General features: G+C 60.5%; 1 protein-coding gene across 1 annotated transcript; it reads left to right on the top strand.

Annotated features, from left to right (window-relative positions):
* The first annotated feature begins 6,173 nt into the window (after positions 1 to 6,173).
* TMEM59L (transmembrane protein 59 like) lies at positions 6,174 to 11,314 on the top strand. Its single transcript, XM_068981407.1, has 8 exons — positions 6,174 to 6,338; positions 7,286 to 7,445; positions 7,529 to 7,632; positions 9,060 to 9,212; positions 9,788 to 9,890; positions 10,393 to 10,510; positions 10,611 to 10,728; positions 10,968 to 11,314. Exons 1-8 carry the CDS (start codon positions 6,174 to 6,176, stop codon positions 11,094 to 11,096), a joined length of 1,050 nt encoding a protein of 349 aa, XP_068837508.1. The 3' UTR covers positions 11,097 to 11,314.
* Positions 11,315 to 12,102: the final 788 nt, after the last annotated feature.

Below are 12,102 nucleotides of genomic sequence, written 5' to 3'. Positions count from 1 at the left end.
GGGGCCGGCGCTGCCGGGGGCGCGCGGCGGGCGGCGGCGAGGGGCGCGGGGCGCAGGCCGGGCGCAGGAGGGCGCGGGCCAAGCAGCCCGCACGTCGCTGGGCGCGGGCGCGGAGGCCAGAGCAAGTCTGAGCAGCCGAATTGACAAGGCGCTAATGCGCCGCTGGCCCCGCCCGGCCCCGCCCCCGGCCCGGCCCCGGGGGGGCGGCGGGCCCCGCACCGGCCTCCCCGCCGCCCGCCCGCCCGCCGGAGGGCACCGCGAGCCCCACCCGTCCGGCCTCCGCCCCTCCGCGCACCGCACGCGCCGTTTTTCCCGCGGCCCCAAACCCCCCAACTCTACCCTTACAGACCTGGGACCTCCCTTTCCAACCCTGCCAGCTCCAGGCTCCCTACCCCCAGTCTGGGACCTGGCGGCCCCCAATCGTGTTTCCATACCCCCGCCCACTTCCTCGCACCCAGCCCTGAGCCGTGTGCCCTTTCAGCGTCGCCTGCAGCCCCTAGCTCTGGTCCGCTCCTCCCCCCCCATCCTCGTCTCGGCCCCCACCCCAGCTCTGGCCCCGCCCCCCCCACGGAGCGGTCCCTGAGCCCCGCCTGCTCGCATCTCCAGCCCCTTTCCTCCCCGGGGGCCTAAGAGTCGCCCTCCGTCCCGCCCCACGCCCTCGGCGCGCGGATCCCACAGGTTTTGGCCCAGCGCTCCCCCTCCCATTTCATCCCGCCTCTTCTGGTGCTCCGCGCGCGCAGCCTCGGCCCCAGGCTTTGCTGGAGGGAAGACGGAGCAAAAGCTGCACGGCTTGGAGTCCCCGGACCTCGCCCAGGCTCAGCTGTCCCCCTCGGGCGGGTCCGAGCCGGGATTCTGTGGGGGCGCCCGGGGGCCTCAGGAGGGAGTTCTCGCGTGGGCAAGAGGGGAGAAATGGGCCCCGTGGGAAAGGAGACAGGGGCCTGCGCGGGTTCCGTGTGCGGGCAGGAGGGATCCCCCAGGAGGAGAGCGGTAAGCAGGCCCTCCTCCGACTCGCTAACACCCCCCCACGGAAAAATCCGCTCAGCGGCCCGCGGGTGGGGTGCGCCACGCAGTGAGTAATCGCTGGGGCGGCCGCCGCCCGCCGACTCCAGGTAACGCCGGCTGCCCCGAGCGACGCATAGTTTGTCTTCCTTTTTTTTTGCGCAGGGATCCTTCTCCGTGTTATTATTTTTGGCCACTGCTTGGGTTTCGGGACCCCTCCCGGCCCCGCTGCCTCACCCTCCTTCTCTCGGTCCTCACCCGATTCGGGCGCCCACGATAAAAGAGCTCCTGGACTCCAAGGCCCCAGTGGAGGGGGGAGCTTGAAATGAGAGTTCCGGGGCTGCCTCCTGCCCAGTTGTTGAAGTCGCAGCCCCGCCCACAGCCATGTGCCCTCAGAGAAGAAGGGCTCTATCTTCCCCTTCAGGGGCTCCCTTAGAGACCTGGACCCTCCCTCCAGGTCCCTAACTAGCCAAGGGGGTAAAAGTGTCTGAGGAGGGCTCAGGAGTTCCCGCCTCGTTTGCCTAAGGCGGCCCTCCACCACCCCTGCTAAGTAAGTAGTCTGAGGTCCCCAACTCAGACCTCAGACTATCAAAAAAGAGGATTGAAGGCCGGAGTTCCGGGTGTGCCCCCACCCCTCCAAGCCCAATCTGGACTCTGGATGAGTTTGTGAAGGAGAGAGTTGAGCCCTGGCATGGGGAAAATCAGGCCCCTCTGCCTCAGTTTCCTCCTCAGCACCATGGGGGACTCCTAGCCAGCCTACGCCTTTCTGTGGGAAGTTGCATTGTAGCAGAAGGCTCCACGGTCTAAACACTTACCATAGTGCCTAGCATTGGGGCACATTCTTTTGGAGTCTCAGTGTGTCACCTCTGAAAAATGGGGTCACAGTCTCACCTGCCAGAGAATTAAGCGAAGGTGGCTGTTCTTGGCTGGAATTGTGTTTTCAGGATATATCCCAAGCCTCCCCCACAACCTCGGTTCAGCAACGTTTGACTTCCACCTGGAGGACTTCAGGCTTCTGGAGAAAAAAATCTTAATATCCCCCCACCCCATCTCTGCTCCTCCCCACCCCCACTGCAGTCATCCCAGCCTCGGGGAAAAGGCTCCCCCATCCACCCAGGTGCTCAGGCCAGAGACCTGGAGGTGCGCGTGACAACTCTCTCCTTTGCTCATCTCCCACGTCCAATCCATCAGCAAATCCTGTTGGCTCTGATTCCAAAACGCATCCCCATTCTGAGATTCGGACCTCTTTTCTCCACCCCATCCGGGTCCAGGCCCCACCATCTCCATCTGGGATGCTGCCCAGCCTCCTAGGATTCCCGGGTAAACTCTCCTGCCCTTGTCTGTACATTAGGAAGAAGGGGCTTTTAAAAGAAGCAAAGCAGGTCTTCTCTGTCCTGCCACCCTCTCCCCATTCCTTCTCTCCTCTCTCCTCATCCTCTTCCTTCCTCTCCCTCACGTTGCTCCAGCCCCAAGACTTGTACATTTGCTGTTCCCCTCTGTGGGGACGCAGTTCCCCCAAATTCTTCCCCCAGTTAGCACCTTCTTTTCCCATCAGGTCACAGGTCAAGTTTTCTCAGAGGGGGCCCCCCAACCTTTCCAGGCACTCTCTGTACGCTTCCTCTTTAAAAATTATCTTTGTAACACAGTTCTTCAAACATCATCTTCTCTTGAGACATTTTCTTTACACTGTGGGCATCTGGAGAGCCTGCGCCCAGGGAGGTCCACGGGAGAAGAGCTCAGTGAACATTTGCAGAAATGAAAGGATGGAGGTGGAGGTGAGAGAATATTACAAAAAAAAAAAAAAAGGAGAAAGAAAGAAAAAGAAAGGATGGAGAATTCTCAGTCCCTTGGAGTAGCAAGAAAGCTCAGTCCCAGTGAATCATGCTGTCTTGGGTCCCAGCCAGGCCCTGGATTTGCTCTGTGACCCAACCTGGTAGCCACCCCTCTCTGGTCCTTAACTTGTAGAAGGGTATCCACTGTTGGCTCAGTCCCTCCCTGGAGCATGCCCTCTGCCCTCAGGGTGGCCTTAACCTCATACCTTTGACTTTCTAAGGAAAGTGATTTGACCTCTAGGTGCATCCTTCCCTGCCCTTGGTTCTCCAGGCGGCTTAACCCCTTCCTCATCAGTCCTGCCGCCTCTTTGTGCAGGAAGGGGAACCAGCTCTGGTGGAACTTCTGGCAAATATTGACCCAAGTCCTTGAAGGTGGCTGGGAATGTACTGAGGTGGCAGATGGAGGGAGGGGCCCCCGGGGGGAAGGGCTCCTCCTTAGTCTTTGCACTTAAGAATTACCTTGGGGGAGACCCTCCAGCCCAGCTCCCTGCTGAATTCCAGGGCACTGAGGGTCCCCTGGAGATGGGCAGTGGTAACAGCACCTTCAGAGTCCCCTAGGGAGTGAGGAGGGCATAGAGCTGCCTTTCCCATGCTGAGACCCACATGATCAGGGCCCCTCGGTATGGGATTAGCTGCCTTGTGTTCCAGGCCAGTGTTCCCAGGGAGCAGGGACAGTGAGGGTCTAGCCTGGATGTGTGCTTAGTACAGCAGAACCCAAGTTCCAGACCTGTATGCAGGAGAAGGTGGGGCTTTATCATTTCCACCCTGGAGGTTCAGCTGGAGGAGCTTGGATTCTGGGGTCCCAAGCTTTGTGCAGTATGTAATTTATCAACCGAGACCCCATGGGCATTGGAAGTGAGATCTCAGGAGTGCAGAGCTGCCTATGTGCAAACCAGGACCAGTGTTCCCCCCGCCTGGGAGGTCTGGCTTCCCTGCCCTCTACACCCTGGAGAACCTCCGATGTCTCGGGTCCAGGAGGCGCCAGCTATGTTGGGGGGGTGACAGCTGTGCTCCCCCTCCCCCCACCCACCGTCAGCAAGTCGCCGGCGCCACGGTGCCCTGCTAGCTCCCCAGGCTGTACCCGGCTTGGGGGTGGGGGTCAGCGGGGTCGTGGCGAGGGCGGCAAGGGACAAAGGGTGTTTGTCAGATGCCCGCCCTGACCTCGGCCGCCGCTTCTCGGACGCCTGGCCCGCCTCTGATTCACGCCCAGGCCGGCCGCAGCGACTCCCCGCTAGCCGCCCCGGCCGGGCCGCCCCGGGGGGTAGGAAGTGGGGGGGGCGAGGGGCGGCGCCGAGTCAACTTTCCCTCTTAAGCCCCGAAGGAATGTCGGCGGATTTCCTGAAACCCGACCCCGGCCGCCCGCCGGCCCGCCCGCCCCTCACCTGGACCAGCTCCCCCGGGAAAGGCAGGAGGGGCGCGGGGGCTCACCTGGGGGCCGGGGTCAAGTCCTCCTTCCGCTCCCGCCCCAGGCGGCCTTTTGCAGCGGAAAAGGGGGTGAGTAGGAGGCAATTAAATCTTCTTACTCCTCTGCGGTGACCTAGGCCAGCGTCCCAACTCCTCCAGCCTCAGTTTCCCCTTCTACTTTACCCACGCCGCGGGTGTCCTTCCTTTCCGTTGAGCGGTAAGAGACGCCTCTGAAGCCGGGTAACCCTGACGCCCCACCTCCCAGTCTTGGCGGGGGTCTGCCCCACCTCTCTTTGCTTCTTTCGCTTGTCACCTGGGCCGACCCCCTTTGACCATCTGATCCTCAGCTTCCTCATTTGTAAATTGGATAACGCTACCAGTTCTTTATAGGGTTGTTGCAAGAAAACACTGCGGAAGTGTTTTGTTTGGAATGAATGAATAACAGTAATTGTGAAAGGCTTCAGCGCGCGGGGCTCTGGAATTGACATGTGTGGGCTTGAATCCTGGCTCTGCGGAGGGGTCCTGGGGACTAAGTTTCCCACCTGTGAAACGGGGGACAGTATTGGTCAGAACCGTTGGCTGTTCCCCAAGGCGCAGGCCTGGCGCGCGGTGGGCTAAACGCGGGGTTCCCTGGCTCTCGCACAAACCGCAGGCTGGAGGCCCTCGCCGCAGGGTCGCGGCGGCCTAGGCCGGGAGGGGCGGGGCGGGGGAGGGGCCGCCCGGGGATCCAGATGTTCAGGGTCCGCCAGGCACAGCCGCGCCTGATTAAGCCACGTGGGGGCTGGCTGAGGCCGAGGAGATGAAAGCGCGGCGGCCGGCCGGGGGAGGGAGGGTGCACTAGACACCCCACCCCGGCCCCTCCTCCTCGGCCGGAATCTGCGGCGCCCTCTGACCCGCCGACCCCGGGTGGCTGCCGCCGCGTCTGCTGGGGCGGAGAGTGGACAGAGGATGCGCGGGCGGCAGGCACCTGCGCGCCGGGCACACCAGCGAGGGCGAGGGTGCCGCTTTTGCAGGGTCTCGAACTTAGAGGGGCGTCCTCACTCCCATGCCTGCCGAAGAGGAAGTTAAGGGGACCTCCGAGGTCAAGATTCATGGGGCTACCTTTTGTCACCTTGAAGTGCGGCAGTTATGAAAGCCAGAGTACTCCTGTTTGTCCCATGTTTTCCCGCAAGAATTAGAAATTTTAGCAGCACCCCATCACCCCGTCTGTGCCCCCTCCTACTCAGCCCCAGGTCGAAGGGCTCCCAGTCTGGGAGAGCAGGGGCCAGACCCCCCAGGTCTGCGGATCAGGGCTGGGCCAGAGAGAGGCGACGCTAGGGGAACCCTGGAGGGACTTGGAGAGCTTCCTCCAGAAGCCAAAATGCGCATAAATTACCGGCTCTCTGATTTGGGTATCAAAAGAGATGAAGCTTCAGAAAGCCTCCTCTAACCCAGTTCTGCGACCCTCATGACCCTCCATCCCCACACTCTGGCTGGGTTCCAGCCAGCCCCACCGCCCTCCTATTTCCTTTTCCAACAAGCTCTTCCGAGCCTCGCTGTTCCCTCGGCGGCCTCCTCGAGTCGCCAGCTCGAAATACGCCTACTCTGGGAGGCCTTCCCTGATCCCCAGACGAATAGATCTCTTCTCCACTCTATCAGCCTATTTGTTTCCTTTTGGCCCCCAGCGATGACTGAGATCCCCTCGTCTGTGGATACTGGTGAGGCGTCTTGGGATCCCGACGTGGGGCAGACGGCAGGGGCCGCGATCCACCTGCCTCGCCCTGCCGGTGTCCCAGCGGTGCCGCAGCGCCGCGCCCCCGCCCGCTCTCCGCATCCCCCACCCCCCCTTCCCAGGCTGCCTCGCTCGGGTGACGTCAGCGCCCCGGTCCCCGCCGCCGCCGCATCCTCCGCGCCCGCCAGGAGCCGGCGTCCCCCGCGCTCCCTGCGCCCGGCCTGGCCATGGATCCGGTCGCGCTGATGCCGCTCCTGCTGCTGCTGCTGCTGCAGCCTCCGCCCGCCACCCCCGCGCCGCCGGTCCGAGACCCCTTCGCCCTGCAGCTTGGGGACACGCAGAACTGCCAGCTGCGGTGCCGAGACCGCTACCCTAAGCCTCAGCCTGCTCAGGTGAAGCGCGCGCGGCGCCAGCAGAAGGACCCGCGAGCTCTCCAGTGGGGGAAGGGTTGAGGATGCAGCCCCTTCCGCTGGGAGCGGGAGGCCGGGGTTCCTCGGAGGGGGAAGGGGTCACGGAAGGGGGTTCTTCAATGATGATGAGCCCCTCTGGTGGGGGAAGGGCTGGCGTTCCTTCGACGGGGGCGAGCGCAGAGATCAGGGGTCCCTCCGATGAAGGGGGGGATGTTTCTCCCGCAGAGGAGGGGCCGTGGGGTCCCTTTGACACGGGGGGCGGGGCGGTGGTTAGTGATGCCAGTCCTTCCGATGAATTCGGGGTTCCGGGAGTCCCTCCAAGCCGGAGACGGGAGGGGACTGAGGCTCTGTTGCTACCCAGCGGGTTCTGGCTCCCCTCTGCTGGGCCAGGGCCTTGGGGGCGCCCAACCCCCGCCTCCCTCAGGCCCGACAGTCCCCCTTTCCCCCTCTACTCAAGCATCTTCACATCCTCTTCCCTACCCCCTTAGAGCTACCAGTTCCCACCCCGATCCTGACCACCCCTCCCCCAGTCAGATCCCAATTTTCCCGAGCCTGAAGGATGACAAAACCTCCTCTGAGTCCCCCTTCCTTCTTCAGGCCCAAGAGCCCCTCCTCTCTGGAGGGTTTTTCTTTTTTTGTGGGGGGAGGATCATTGCCCTTCATCTTCTTCAGGTTTTCAACCATTACCCAAACCCAGCAGCATCCATTGTTTACTCTCCTCAAGCTGCCCCCCGCCCCCACCCCGCACCACCCCTCTCTCCTCCCTGGAGCTGACAGCCCCCACTAATATTCTTAGCCTCCTCATCAACCTCGCCCCAACCCCCCTAAAAGATTTTGGGGGATCAAGTCTTCTACCTCCCCGAGGGCTTCCTGCGCCGCTGGCCGCCTCCTGCCCCTCCCCCTGCCTGAGCCCGCAGCTTCGCTTCCAGGAGAAGCTGGGGGAGGACCCCATTCAATCCCGGAGAGCCAAGGCGTATGACAGGGCCGTCCTGACCAGCGCGTGCGAGCGCGGCTGCCGCCTCTTCTCCATCTGCCGATTCGTGGCCAGGAGCTCCAAGCCCAATGCCACTCAGGCTGAGTGTGAAGCAGGTGAGTGCTGGCTGGGTGGGCCAGGGTGGGGAGAGGTGGTCTGGGAGGGACTGTCCCCCAGTTACCCCCTCCTGCCCCTGCAGCCTGTGTGGAGGCCTACGTGAAGGAGACGGAGCAGCAGGCTTGCAGCGAGGGCTGCTGGAGTCAGAACCCAGAGCCGGAGCCGGAGCCCGAGCTGGAGCAGAAGGTGGGCGCCCTCCCACCTGTGGCCCCAGGCCCATCCCACCTCTCGTTGAGCCCCCTCCCCAAATCTGCTCTCATATCCACTCTCTCCCGGGCTCTCCATGCCATTCCAGGCCTCCTGGGTGTCCTGGATTAAGCCATATGACATCTCAAGACTCAACTGTCATCTCTGTGACATGGGAAGTCCTCCCCTGCCCCCCCGCCGCCTCTCCCACCCAAACTGCCACATTTTACATTATTTAGCAAGCTTTTGTCCTGGTCCAGGCCTAACCTCAGCCTGTCCCAAATTTCTTGTGCCCCCCAAGGCACCTGAGACAGTGTCATCCCCATTTCATGCCCACGGAGCAACTGCCCAAGGTCACCCAGGGCTGCGCAGAGGTGGGATTTAAAGCCAGTGCCACCAGGGCTTATGACCACTCCTCACCTCCCTCATCTTCGGAGCTGACTTCTGAGCACCTACATGTTAGCTCCTGGTCTAAGCCCTGTCCTTGTGATGAACAGACGGTCAGAACAGAAGTGTAGGGAGGAGGAGCCTCCCAAACACACATAGCTCCTCCTTCCCCACCCCAGGAAGAAACAATAACTGTACACTTATCATACCCCGTGAGTCTAGACAGTGCTGCACCAGGGGAAACTGAGGCACAGGACATCCTTCATCCCAGTCAGAAACCCACGGGCTGGGATTCCCGAGAAAGCCCTCTCTCTCTCATCCCTCATTTTCCGGCACCCTTCCCAGGCTTTCCCTGTTCATGAAAGCCCTGTGCACCATCATTTCTTCCCATTCCATGTTCTCTCCTGATGCTGTAAAAACAAGAACAGTGATGATGGTAACATTTTCAATCATAGCAGCTACTATATATTAGGCACTTGTGCTTTTTTTTGTCTGTGTGACCCCATGGACTATACAGTCCATGGAATTATCCAGGCCAGAATACTGGAGTGGGTAGCCTTTCCCTTCTCCAGGGGATCTTCCCAACCCAGGGATCAAGCCCAGGTCTCCTGTATTGCAGGCAGATTCTTTACAAGCTGAGCCACAAGGGAAGCTCAGGAATACTGGAGTGGGTAGCCTATCCCTTCTCCAGCAGATCTTCCCGACTCAGGAATTGAACCAGGGTGTCCTGCATTGCAGGCGGATTCGTTACCAACTGAGCTATCAGGGAAGCCCTTGTGCTATTGTTTAATTGAAATCTCATAGGAGATCCCTGAGGGAAGAGTATCATTTCCCACTGTAGGACTCAGAGAGGGCAATCCACTTTTCCAAGGGCACACAGTCAGTCAGCCAATGGAGCGCTGAGGTCTCTGTTCATAGTATGTAGCCCTGTTGCCCCAAACCACTTAGTGAATTTTGATCACAGTGAATTTTCCCAGCTCCCCTCCCACTTAACACCCTACATTGGTGACATTTCTGTGCCTTGGGCCTCCCCTTGGCAGAGAAAGGTCCTGGAAGCTCCGAGTGGGGCCCTCTCGCTCCTGGACTTGTTTTCCACCCTCTGCAATGACCTTGTCAACTCGGCCCAGGGCTTCGTCTCCTCCACCTGGACATACTACCTGCAGACTGACAATGGGAAGGTGGTGGTGTTCCAGGTGAGGGCTCTGGCAGGGGCCACACCAGAGAAGTGGCTGGGTGGTCAGGGTAAGGAGGTGGGATGAGTTGGTTCTTGGCTCATGGGATGTACAGTCTACAGATCAGTCAGCTTCGAGCACAGCTGGATCCAGGGGTTCAGTGTCTCACTCCACCCCTGGGTTCTGCTGTCCTCTTCAGCAGCTTCATTCTCAGACAAACATGTCCCTCCTCACAGCAAGGTGGATGCCTAAGGCTCTAGATTACAACCTCTCAGGTTTTAACTAAGTTGATTGGCCCTGGTTGAGTCATGTGATGACCTCTCAGCCAGTCCCTGTGATTTTATTGGCTAGTCCTGAATCACATCCCTATCTTAGGTGTTGGAGGATGGGGTCAAGACAAATCAGGGTCCCACAATAGCAGGGAACAGTATCCCTGATATCACAGCCTGCAGCTGTGTCCTCTCTGTCCCCAGTGGAATGAGGTACCAGCTGGGCATGGGATAACATAACCTACATGGGGCACAGAGAGGTGCCTGCTAGGGTCAAGGTGGTGCCTTTCTAAAGGGCTTCTCTGTGCTGTCTTGTTCCTGGCCCAGACTCAGCCTGTGGTAGAGAGCCTGGGGCATGAGGGAGCCCGTCTGCAGCGAGTGGAGGTGACCTGGCGGGGATCCCACCCTGAGGCTTTGGAGGTGCATGTTGGTAAGGTTCAAACCTAGACCAGTGTTCCTTCCAATGGTGGCTCCACCGTCACAAGGGGTTCTCCTGGCAAATGAACCCTTGAGGATTGGTATTTCCATCTCTCAGTTCCTGGGGTTCCTTGATCCATCTCCCAGGGCTCCATGGTCTTCCTCCCAGAGTTCCGTGGCCCATCCCCCAGGGTTCCATGGTCTTCCTCCCAGGGTTCCATGGTCCATCTCCCAGGGTTCCGTGGTCCATCCCCCAGGGTTCCATGGCCCCTCTCCCAGGGTTCCATGGCCCCTCTCCCAGGGTTCCGTGGTCCCTCTCCCAGGGTTCCGTGGTCCATCTCTAAGGGTTCCGTGGCCCATCTCCCAGGGTTCCATGGTCTATCTTTCAGGGTTCTGATTTATTCCAAGACCCCATGCCCCATTGCCTCAGGTCCTGGCCCCCTGTTCACTCTCCACGGCTGCTGTCACCTCTTGGCTGAGACCTTGAGGCTACTGAAAGTAACTTGCTCTCTCAGACCCTGTAGGCCCCTTGGACAAGGTAAGGAAGGCCAAGATTCGAGTCAAGACCAGCAGCAAGGCAAAGGTGGAGTCTGATGAGCTGCAGGACAATGACTTCCTCAGCTGCATGTCCCGGTGGGTGGCAGAACCCTGGGGGTGGTGGCGGGGTGGGGCCTGAGGGAGGAGGCTGTCTGGTCCCACCAGGGCCCCTGAATGTGCCTGCTGGGCGGGGCAGGCGCTCGGGGCTTCCTCGCTGGATCCTGGCCTGCTGCCTCTTCCTCTCCGTGCTGGTGATGCTGTGGCTGAGCTGCTCCACCCTGGTGACCGCGCCTGGCCAGCACCTTAAGTTCCAGGTGGGCAGGGCCCATGGGCAAAGATGGGAAGAAAACTGGTCCCTCACTGGACGGGGCCACCCCCTTTCCCATGGAGACAGGGACCCCTAACTTGCTATGTGACATTAGGCAAGTTTCTTCACTCTCATGAAAGAGGAACGACTCCCACCCTTAGTAGGGGCAGCCCGAGATCTGGGGTGGGAAGGAGCCTTGCCAGGGTGGGGACTCATGGCCCTCTCTCATTCTTCTTTCCCCTACAGCCCCTGACTCTGGAGCAGCACAAGGGTTATATGGTGGAGCCAGAGTGGTCCCTGTACCCTCCCCCGTCGCATGCCTATGCAGACAGCCCCCCGCCCTACAAGCTGAAACTGGACCTGACCAAGCTGTAGGCCTCCACTGCCAAGTTCAGGGGCCCTGGGGGTCTCACTTGCCCTGTGCCTAGGCATCCAGGTCAAGGTGGGACCATCCTTGGGCTCCTCCCTCCCCCAAATTCTTCTCTCTCCAGCTCTGCCCCTCGCCCCCTGGATCCTGGGGGTGCTGTGCCCCTGCTGGGGGGCAGGATCTGACCTTGGTTCCTCCCTGTCCCCCTTCCCCAGAGCGTGTTATTTTGTCTTCTATTCCGTAGCTTCTTGAGTATTTGAACCCCAGTTCTGTGCTGCCTTCCTCCTTCCTCCTCTCTCCCCTCTCTGGGGGGCTGAGGCCACAGGGGAGCCACTCTGTGCTAAGGCTCCCCCTTTTCTCCCCACCCCACCTCTGGAGACATAGCCCCGTGAGAGGAGGTGCCCCCAAGAGAGGAGGTGGTGGGTAGCTCCATGCTGGGAGGGCGAGTGAGGCTGGTGTTGCAACATGGGGGTCAGAAGGAATAAACCATGTATATAAAAACCATCTTGGACTGAGCTTACTGCTATTGGTCTTTCTGTCTGCCTCCTGGGGGGAGACTTGCGTGTGGCCGTGACCCCTGCCCACCAGGCCCTTCCTGAGATGTGGGACCCCAGGAACTCCTCATGGCCTGAGTGGTGCGAACCAGCTGCTGCCTGAAAGCAACCAGCACACAGCATACTCCAAGCTAGGGGGTGACTCCGGCAAAGTGGCCCCTGCCACCTGCCTGGCCCGGGTGGGTCAGTGCCCTTTCCCGGGCCTCCGTATTGCTCCTGTGAAATGGACAGGGCACATCTCGAAGAGGACATTTGTTAATTTTGTCACCAGCTGGCTTCCATCCCCCTTTCTTTTGGGGATGGAGCTCTGTCCCCATTGGAGGTAGTCTCAGGGCCCTGTCCACAGGTTCCCCCCCACTTCCCTACCCAGGGGGTCCAGCTTTGGTGAGTTGGCATTCTTTCCCTGCACTCTGCATTCAAGAGGAGTCTTTCTTGCCTGGGAAATCCCGTGGACAGAGGA

This window comes from Capricornis sumatraensis, chromosome 9 (assembly GCF_032405125.1).
Source record: "Capricornis sumatraensis isolate serow.1 chromosome 9, serow.2, whole genome shotgun sequence".
In the NCBI taxonomy this organism is placed as follows: Eukaryota; Metazoa; Chordata; class Mammalia; order Artiodactyla; family Bovidae; genus Capricornis; species Capricornis sumatraensis.
Note: the sequence above shows the minus strand (reverse complement) of the source record. Positions and strands in the feature narration are given on the sequence as shown.

What these genes read in the sequence shown, in the direction of transcription:
- TMEM59L (XM_068981407.1), top strand. Translation starts at nt 6,174, where the DNA reads ATGGATCCGGTCGCGCTGATGCCGCTCCTGCTGCTGCTGCTGCTGCAG. An exon ending in CTAAGCCTCAGCCTGCTCAG is followed by an intron (nt 6,339 to 7,285) that starts GTGAAGCGCGCG and finishes CTTCGCTTCCAG; the next exon opens with GAGAAGCTGGGGGAGGACCC. An exon ending in AGCCCGAGCTGGAGCAGAAG is followed by an intron (nt 7,633 to 9,059) that starts GTGGGCGCCCTC and finishes TCCCCTTGGCAG; the next exon opens with AGAAAGGTCCTGGAAGCTCC.